A 10,666-nucleotide genomic window follows, 5' to 3' on the forward strand; every position below is an offset into this window, starting at 1 on the left:
CCCCCACCAATAGGGCATTATAGTTTATAGCTGATCTGATTTCTTTTAAGGTAGAAGGCAACAATGGACCAGACTATTCTATACAAAACAATTGTAACTAAATAAAGTAGGTAACGTTCAGAGAACACTCACTCACGGGAATATCTGCAATCACAGAGATCAATCAAACATTTCATTGAGAGAGAAGAGAAAGTTCAGTTACAGCTAAATATGATGAAACATTAGTACACAATGAGAGTGTAAACACACTGAAAGGTCTAGAATTGGCATCTAGAAAGATAGAGCAGCTGAACAAAAGTATCAGCTTTTTGTTTTCTTCAAGAAAACAAAGTTTTGTATTCTTCAAGAAAAATAAAGCAGCATAGATGTAAGCTTGAAAACCCAGACTGCATTGGAAAAAAAAAATGTCTGAAAAATATGTGACGCTAATACTAGAGAACAAAACAAAACAAAAATCTTTAAAGAAAAAAAACCTGTGATGAAGTCCCCTTACCAGTTCTCATTCTTTCCAGAATCAAATGAGACTCCATTCTTGCCAGTGTAAAATTCAAAGCTACAGATCCAGCAACATTCTGCAATCGGTGTCCATGCCATGAAGGCTAAAACCTCAAACTAAGGTTTCAAAGAGAGCCCCACCCACCTGTGTAATAGAGGAGAGTTGCATCTCTCAGCATCAAATGACAAGAGACTCAAGATGACAATCAAGTGTCAATTTACCCCTGAGAAAGCTTCTTTCACACAGAAGGCTGGGCACTTTTAAAAAATGAAAGCTTAAATGGTAAAACATCCCGAAGAACCTAACAAAATCTGAAGGAAGACACTAATCTAATTTGCATGTCTCTGAACTGAGTGGAGAAAGAAATGGCATCTGCAACAAAAGCAGAGCAAGTACATAACCGTGTGTATGAGTGTGTGTGTGTCTCTCTACAACAGACCTGAAATGAGCCTTTTCAGAAAACTTAATTTCAATGCACAAAAAGCACGACAGTGATGGTACGGAAGCCGCAGTGCATCCACCCACCAGAATAACAAACAACATACCCCACACATGCTCATAACCAGACAAAATACTCACAAATATGACAGCATCACTTTAATCATCTGGCAACCCAGCAATCATAGAAAGAAAGGACAAAGTTCAATCTCAAGAGCTACACTCAGAGCTCTTTGTCTCCCATTTTGATCATTGTAATTATCTCCTTCCTTGCCTCCTTAGCAGCAAAATTCCTCTTCTCCTCCAACACACTACAAAACACTAAGTTAACTTGTTCTAGCTTTTTGGTCTAATTTCACTATCTTCCACTGGCCATAAAGGTGTGAAGCTTCCTGTTGGCAAGGCCACACTGTACAAGCCATCTGGGAGTCCTCTTTCATCTAGAGCAGTAGCTTGTAATTTAATCATCTTCCTTATCTGCTCCACATTCACCTGGGTTTGTCTAGAGCAGACCTGATCTTCAGTATTTAATCGAGGTCATGAACTGCCAGAAGACTGTCTCTGAGTGAAACAGCTCATCAGGATACTATTAAATTATAGCTGGCAAATGAGGAAATGAATCAAGAGACTGTAATTTATTAAGCCAAACTGTCTCAGGTGGTAAGGAGCTGGCGATGTCCCTTACCAGCTTGCAAATGATACAAACCCCAGGATTTGTGCAAAGGTGTTCTGGAAGACTGTAGCACAGTGCAGAAACATAATTTTGGGAAACAATTCTGCACTTGTACCCTCATTGCAATAAACAGGTGGGCAGTGAAATAACATCCTTTGTTATTATGGCAGTGCTACATGAAAAACACGCATCTCTATTACCCCCGCTCGACTCCCAGTGATACAGTAACTGACATCCACCATATAATTATTATTTCCAAGCAGTTTCCAGACTTCAACAGTTTTGAGTTGTCATGGTGAGCTCATACTATTTGCTTCTTGTTCCTTTCTCTTTAATGGAGGAGGTGGCTGCCAGGATGTGTAACGTGAGTTTTCAGAGACGCAGTATGAATACTATTCATTCAGGCACTGTAAGTGCTTTGGCTCTAAAATTTCAGATGCTGAGATGAAGTCCCACAGCTTTCATGGTCAGACATTTTACACCTCTGTGCAGGCCAAGTAGGCATTTCTGTCTGTGACCAGAATCTGAGAAGGTGAGACACAGGAATCGGTATTCCCTTTCCTTGGGCTTTTCAGGTTCTAGCCACCGCATCAACTCTGTGAGGACATGATGAGATGACAAATATTCTGGTCCATCTGGTGCCCCTATGGGAAGCATATGGACTTGAGCCAAAGTTATAGGAGCCACAGCTGAAGGCTGACACTGGATGTCATGTGCATGTTAACATATGGTCTAATGCTCCAAGGCACGTTCATACTGTAGTAGCAGGATTAGATTTTACCTCATGTAGAAGCAATCATAGTGACAGGACCCTATCTTTGGGCAAGTGCTCACTAGCCTGGAACTGGTCATAGTTCCTATGAACTCCATTGCTTGTGACTGTAACTTTGTTTTTTGTTTTAATGTACTTCTTTAGGAGAATCATCTGGATGAACAGCAAGCATATTCTAGGCTCGTTGCCACTGCCTGTCTCTGATCAGCTGGTCATCTACATAAGGCCAGATGTGCATGCTCTGTCTCCTCACGTGTACAGCTCCTGCAGCAAGAAGTCTTAATACTGCACAGTCTGCAATACCAAGGAGACTGAGCTTTGATCCCACTTCTGAAATACTTCCTACCAGACAGGTAGATGACTACATGGAAGTAGGGCATGTGTAACTCAAGAACCATTGAGGCAGGCATGACTACAGACACGGGAAGACTGGAGAAAGCACCACCATCCTAAATCTATTGCGACATATGTTCGGCTTGCCCAGACCCATCAAAAGACATAAAGCCTCTTTATTTTGATGCAGATGAAGTTGCTTCACCTCCTCAGCATCCAGAACGGAGACCTGTCCAGTGGAAGGCACCTTCTGCATAACTGCCTAGTTATCACACTGTTACAGTAAAGGTCTGGATTTAAGACTCTTCTGGGTTTGCATCTGAAACCACTACTGCCATTACACAGGACACTGCCAAAACTCTGAGTAGGCTTGGACAGAGCTGCTCCCAATTCCTTCTTTTTAAACTGGTCATAAAAGGGTGCAAGAGCAGTGGTGCCAGAGAGCGAGCGAGTGCAAGATTGATTCTGATCTTGTTTATGAATTTTCTTCAGTTTCACTGAAAAAACACCATACTCACAAGCAGACTCTAAACAGATTTTCATAGTAAGACAAATAGTCTTAAGTGGCTAAAGCATTTCCACCTGTATTTTGATTTTGAGTTAAAGGCTGTGCTGAACTGCTAGACATTTATTTAGAATATAAACTAACATCCAACTAATTTGAGAACCCCCCAGCCAGTCTGCCTAACAAATTAAGGTAATCAACAATGGCTTAAGAGGCAGAGGACTTTGTTCTGCGAATAAAGCAATATAAACTAGCTATTTAATTTTAAAAAGCAAATACACACAAATACAAAACCTACAACCCTAAAGGGCTTTTAACCCTTTCCAGATGGGATTATCCTGCAATACCTTGTCTGTGCAGAACTGAGAGCACTAATCCAACAGTTCTGAATACTCCCGCAGTGTAAAAAACATGGTATCTCTGAGCACACACACCCAAAGCGGCTGAGTAAGATGTTCAGGAGCACACATAGATCGGTGTCTGAGTAAGATGCTCATATATTCACTTGATATTCTGTAGCACATGGTGTAATCAAGCCCACTCTCAAAATGCTTTCATCTCATCTATGTATTTTATGCCTCGAGGAAACAGGATACTCTGGTACTTCTACTGTGCCGCATTGACCACTTTCATGTACTTACATATACAACTGTGACTAGATTACTCAGCTTTCATACAGTGGCTAAAATGAAACCATGTTAATTTTTAGGTTTTACTGCATATGTAATTATACTCAATCCTGCAAATGCACAGTAAAAAGACATTATTCAACTACGCCAAGGCACTAACAATTCCTTACATAAATTTTGAAAAGTTCACGAGCCTGTGAAATCCTTTCTTTTCGGCTTTTTACTTTTGCTAATTTATCTGCTAATTTTCTCCTATACTGTTTTTTAATAGCTACCTGAAGACTGTAGCTGGCAATTTTACTATTCAGTCTGGTACTGGAATTCACTTCACTATTAATTCCAAATGGCATCAGACTGCACATTGCAAAATACATACTGGTACCACCTACTATCATACCCGTGAAACAGCTCCTTTTGAGTTAATCGCATTGACAATATCATGTGTGAGATGAAATTGAAATAAAAAGTCAGATCTCACATTGACCAGTTAGTTTTGAAGCCAATTTTGAAACTACACTCTGCTTTGTAACAAATATGTACCTTCTCTCAGTCCAAAAGGTTTAAAAATGCATCACTGATATAATTTAATATCTCTTGGAATGAGATAGCATCTGTAATCCCTGTGGTACAAGACTGTTTACTTCTCTACAATTAGTAGATGCCTCCAAGCTACATCATTAACATGAACATAGCACTGGGAATGCACCTGGAACTTATCTGCTTGAAAATGAGAGGGTTTCTGCTTTTGCAATATCTACACATTCATCTGCTGCCGAAAGGGCAGTGCATCCCTCCTGCACCTAGGATTCCTTTCAGCCACAGAATTCAAGGACATACAATCCTCTGAAGATCATGGGATGGCATGATGTGGATATGCATAAAGATTAAACATCTTTAAGACCTCCCAGCACTCAGCACTTCTTTTTTCCTTTTGAGTAATGTCCATCTGCCTGTTCCACTGCAGGCCTCCCCAGAGCAGTAGCCACACGAGAGATACAGAGCTACAAGCCTCAAGAGAACAGAGACTGAAGAATCTGATTTCTCAAACAGGGTGTTTGATCCCAAGACAGTATTTGCCTGGCTCGTTGCACTAGGAGGCCTATGGAGGACATTTCTACTTTTGGGGGAGAAATGAAATGGAGATTGAAACGTAGAAGCAGATTAGCAGAAACAAGGAGACTGCCATCTATATCCTGATTCTCCTCTTTTACATAAGAAGAAATAAGGAAGGAATGTCCCATGCCCTGCCTGTTTTCAGTGAAAAAGAGCCAACTCCACTTCATCTTCCTCTCCAGAGATAAGAGAAGCAGATTTGGTAACAATTCCAACTTTGCCATTTTGGTCTTAAATCAGCAAGACATTTAAACACCTGCTTTGTGAATAGAATTATGTTCTGGGTCTCCAGAAATTTGACTTGAAATGTAAGAACCTCTTTTCTAACAAGAAAACCTTTAAGAAAGATACATAATATTCAGGAAGGAGGCAGGATCCAAGAATAAAATCTAAGTTTCCTACTGCTGCCATAAATATCTGATCGGTGCAGACTGTGCAGTTGGTGTATGCAACAATAGTGATTTAACATTACTTCAAGGATGGAGTATGTCTTGCTATGGTGCACATGCCAGCAAGTATAAAATCATCCCCTTCCTACCTGGTCAAGGAATTAAATGTGTAAATGCCAGATGGAGTCTACTGTAGAGAACAAGTCTCTTCCTTGCTCCAATTAAAACTTTATTTCCTTTCTTTATTTTGATGTAAACACCTTTTATTCTTGCTTTGTGTTCCTATGGTGATTTGAAGTTACAGCAGTAATCTGATTGAAAACACAACTTGTAACATTTCCTATTCTGTGCTCAGAAAGATGAAAGCTCTTAAGTTCTTGAAGGCACCTCTCAAATATAATTAATAAATCTGTTCTGGCCAGGACAGCAAGATTTAATCTCCAAGTAGCAAAGGTCAGTTTACAGCAGGTGGGGAATGGAGATAAGGAGACAGTGTTGTCGACTGCAGGAGTTTGTGAGAGAAAATAGCTGGAAACAGATAGGAAACCATAAAATATAAATCCATCCTTGGAGCGCAAACATGTGAATGGAAAAATAAAGTATAATCCCTTTAACAGAGACAGTTCTTGCCAAATATCCATAATTTTGGATGGCTGCAAGAATCTGCAATTTGAGTGGGAACAAAAAGCGTGTATAACCTTGACCCCCATGCTGAGCTCAATCTATTGCATCTGCATGATTTTCCCCAAACAAATCCATCATCTGCCCTGCTGGAGCACCCTGCTGCACAATGCTGAGAAGCACAATGGATTGCCAAGAAGAGTTACTAAGACAGACGTTCCCAGGTTTGTTTGGGGTTTTTTGTTGTTGATTGTTTGTTTACATTATAGAAGATTGAGGATCTTCCTCAACTCTTAAGATATAAGAGAAGGAGGCTGCTGTAAGCCCCTCTGTGGAGAGACACAAGGGATATTTGCATGACACTTCCCTTGAGAACAAACCACCAAGTGCAATAATTGAAAGCACAGGAAGCATCTACAACTAACAGTGTGGGATCTGCAGTCAGCAAACGTTATTTTTGTTGTTTCTCTGTATCTATATGAGTGATTAAGGAAGATCAAGATACTTCTATTCACGGATAGGCTTATTCCATCCCTGTGTATCTTCTGGCTGGAAGGCATCCAATGAATATTGACACTTTTTTGAGCAGCATGAGGTAAAAGATGCAGAAGCTTAAGCCACATTGACAGAAACATTAGGTACCTGATTTTCATACATTCTTAAAAAACATGTGGCTGACACCAGAATGTTTAAAACATTGCAGGGAAGCATCCCAACATGATACAAAGTTATATGTGTCATACTTCTCCCCAACATGTTTCATATTGCAGTATGCTATAGATTTGAAATATATAATGGAAAAAAATTACTAATGTTAAAAATATTGCTCTAGCATGTTAGTACAACCCTACGTAAAAATCTTACTGACTCTTAGAGACACTGGACAACTGGACAGAATTCGGTACTTGAGAAGCAGTCAAATAATATATCTAGCTTTTCACTTATTTTTGCAAGTGAAATGTTCCTTTCAGTACATTTAACTATAAAACAAGTAACTATAAAAACTATGTCACATTTTCAGTGACAGCCCAGTGGTATTTAAATACAATAATGAACATCACAGCAAAACTTCCAGATGACTTAGGACAACCTAGACTCCCAATTCATAGACACCAACTTTCAGAACACAATCAGAGGGAGAAAGTTCTGGAAAAAGACACATTTTTCTCACTGGGAAGCTTACAATAAAATAATAATCTGTTCCCATTAAGTCAATGTTTTTTGATTCTGACTTGAATAGGAATATGATTAAAAGGACTACGTAGAAAGAATAGATGAAATCCTGATTAAAAATTTTATTCAAACCCTCTTTGCAACAAACCCCCCTCAAACCAGAAAACAAACATTCTCACAGCACGGTGGTTTCAAAAGAGAATGCAAAAAATGTATGTATATAAACCCCATCACTGTATTATATAAGTGCCCTATATGGCAGAACAGACACCTAGTGCAATGCCATTATATTATAGAAAACTTGTATTTTACATTAAATGTATTAAAACACTTAATTTTTCAGTTATATAATTTAAATTTGCCAAATTTATTACTTAAAAAAAATCTTAAAATGTCTATGAATTATTTAGAGTGACTTTTTGATGTTAAGCTTCCTAGTTCAGTCAAATAACTTACTGAAGCTGTCATATGTTACTATGGTGTCAGATTCTGCGCTAAGAAAGATCTGCGCAGGCATAGGCCTAAAAAGTTGAACTGCTAAGTCGGACAGAGTGAAAACTGGATGGGAAGCTGGTATGCTAGCAGCCACAAGTAATTCTCCAGAACACGTGTATGTGACTGTAGATCCCCCTATGTCAAGTTGTTGGGACTTTTTAAAGGAGTTTAAGCCTAGGTAAGGCATGATTAGCATGTAATTAGCTGAAAAACCACAGATCTTCAGGCAATCTAATAAGCGTGAGTTACTGCCAGCCCTTAGCTACAACAGCTTGTACCCAAGTCTGTGTGCTGAAGATAGGTAACCAACAGGAAATGGTCGTTTGCATGAATTTCACACTTGTTCTAGCTTTCTAATCGATCTGAATGCTACGACTAGAGCTCAGAGGCAACTTGCGTAAAAGACTTACGATCCACAGAAGAAAGGATTTCACTCATTCATCTACGTAACTTTACATGTTTGGTAGATTATTAAACAATTATAATCTTCACTAATTAATCACGCCAGACCATGGTATGTTCACCATCTCTGTGAACAGGTGCGTTACTACAACTACAGTAGGGATTAAACCCTGTAGCTGGCCTGTGGCTTGTTTTGGGTTTCCAGTAGCAGTACATTTCTTGGAGATAGACTGAACCTCATTGTAATTTTCTACAAACCAGTAGCAGGCCAAAGAGCCATAAGAAAACATATTCTCACTAGTTTGAAGGAAACCTAACCGCTTTTCCCTTGTCAGCTGAAGCTGAATTGGGTCCCTTTTCATCCTTCAATCAACAAGCATGTCAGTAATTCTTAATTAATGGGAATACTCAAGTGAGTAGAAGTATCCATAGGATTATGTGATTGTAGGATTAGACCATCTGTAAAAAACAATGGCTTTGATAACACATTAATATATTTACTAGTACCTATTTTCAATAGTGGATTCAATTATCAAATACAAGCTATAAATTCTGTTTATGAAAGGAACGTGATAAGGGCACATTTAAAATGTGTGGAAAGTACTTTGAAATAAACTCGAAGATTCAAGAGAAAACATAATGTATACATTTGTTTTTTCTTAGATACAACATGAAAAATAAAAATCTACCTTTAAATTTTGGTATTAAGATAAAAGGCAGAACAGACTTCCTACGGAATGTAAATGCAAGGGCAGTGGAAAACAAATGGGGAACAGAACATTATAAAAGCAAAAAGGGCACAGTACAAGTAATTACAAGTTGATATTATTTAATATTATGACGACAGACAAAGAAGTAGGTTTACTAACTTACCCTCATCTTTGCACACGCATCCTGTGTTGACTCTGTGCCTCTTAACTCTTTTACCAGCATAGAACCTAAATACTAAAATAAAAATCCATTGAACTTAATTTAACTAAAATTCCAGAACATACAAACATCTGCATAAATGCACTAAAAATGCCTAAAAAACCATAGTGGTAGCAGTCAATATGTTGCTTTAGAATGTTTTTAATTCTGCAGTTCTCTGCTAAATCATTTAAACCAGTGTGCTAATCAACCTATGAAACAGGAGTGCACAGCAGCAACTATACTGGATCAGATGGAGCCCTTTGAAATGGCATCTGAAAGTCTTCTAGCTTATCAACTTAGTCATTCAACCAATGAGCAAATACTACAGATTCCATCTTAAAAAAGCCACTTGATTAAAAAATGAAGAATCTGGTTTTTTTAGCTGCCATCTGCCAAACTCGTACTTCTATGTGTGCAGTCACATGGCCGTGAAGGCCAGCAGCGATGTTAACCTCTCTGTACTCCATCTGTAACTAATTTATGCGCAAATAGGAGAGCCCAAAGTTAGCAAACAGAGAAAATAAATCTGAACCGAAAATTAGTTTAAAACATTATTTCTTACTAAGAAAAGGCTGACCCTGAACTATTTTTTTGAAGTCTTTACTAATCTGAAGGAGGGCTGGGTGAGAGGAAGCAGCAGGGTGCTGGTACTGGGTCCTGGCTCAGCTTGCCAAAAGCCACCGTGCTCCCACAGGAGCCTGCTCATCTCCGACAGTACACGAGGCAGTGAGTGCCTCACTGACACAACCCCTTTCCTACCTGCCTCTTCCTCACTATGTCACTTGCTAGCCTGTGCAGTTTGAGCACTCTGACAGCAAGCTCTGCTCCTCTGGATTTGTTCCTCCGGGATCTCAGTACCTCTCTACGCCATGTCTGAATGGCACTGCTCCTCCAGGCACGGATGCTCCAGGCATCATCTTTGCTGTTCTTGCCTAGCAGCAAGTGTTCTTCTTACTGCTACCAGGGCTGTGTGAGAGCCTCGCCCTGCATTTCTCCTACAGACTCTAGACGTGCATGTGCGTTTGTGGATGTGCATGTGTTCCTATAGCTCTGCAAACAGGATCTTTCTGTGTTTTTATACGGTGTCACATGCAATTCTAGCTTAACAGGGGAAAGAGGACAGTAAGCCACCTCTTGTACTCTCCCCAGGCACAGAGATGTCTCTCTTTCCATTCTCACTGCAGTGCAACACCACGGCTTCTCTTAAGTCTTCAGCCCTAAGTGAGCAACACTGGAGCTGAAGCGAAGTCATGACACTGGTGATTAACAGGGCAGGTGAGCTGCAGGATGAGAGCAAGAGCTGTGGGCAGGGGCCCCTTCCCAGAGGATACTGCAGCCACTGCCTAACCCCTTTCATTCTAACACACTGAGTCCCCTTGGAAACAACCTACACTGACCCAACCAGATAGTGAACCAGCTTCATCTTAAACAAGAACCTATAAAAAAATAACTTCAGTTACTGCTGAATGCAACCTGGAAGTGATCAGAAAGTATACTGGTTCAACTGTCTGGTCTCCTGACCTAAACTGAGATATTTTCTTTAAAGCCTTCAGTTCACGCTGTGTATTGCAGGAGTCTCTGACCTGCAAGAAAATACATAAATATTTCACTGCAGACAGTAGCCAACATAGTAATTAGTGAGAAACACTTTACAGGGCATTATAAATGGAAGGGTGAGCAACACCAACACTACCAGACAAGCACAAGCAGAAAGG

The 10,666-nt window shown here is 39.7% G+C and overlaps 1 protein-coding gene across 3 annotated transcripts in view; it reads right to left on the bottom strand.

The window, feature by feature from the left end:
• Positions 1-10,666, bottom strand: part of ANKS1B (ankyrin repeat and sterile alpha motif domain containing 1B) — a 53,387-nt gene that overhangs the window by 16,152 nt on the left and 26,569 nt on the right. For all 3 annotated transcript variants that reach the window (XM_010143995.1, XM_010143993.1, XM_010143994.1), the window contains 2 exons: positions 8,909-8,984; positions 2,666-2,673 (listed from right to left, as the gene is read on the bottom strand). In XM_010143995.1, coding sequence (XP_010142297.1) covers positions 2,666-2,673; positions 8,909-8,984 — 84 coding nt within the window. The remainder of the gene's footprint in view (positions 1-2,665; positions 2,674-8,908; positions 8,985-10,666) is intronic.

The sequence above is a fragment of the Buceros rhinoceros genome, unplaced genomic scaffold (genome assembly GCF_000710305.1).
Source record: "Buceros rhinoceros silvestris isolate BGI_N320 unplaced genomic scaffold, ASM71030v1 scaffold4179, whole genome shotgun sequence".
Lineage (NCBI taxonomy): Eukaryota > Metazoa > Chordata > Aves > Bucerotiformes > Bucerotidae > Buceros > Buceros rhinoceros.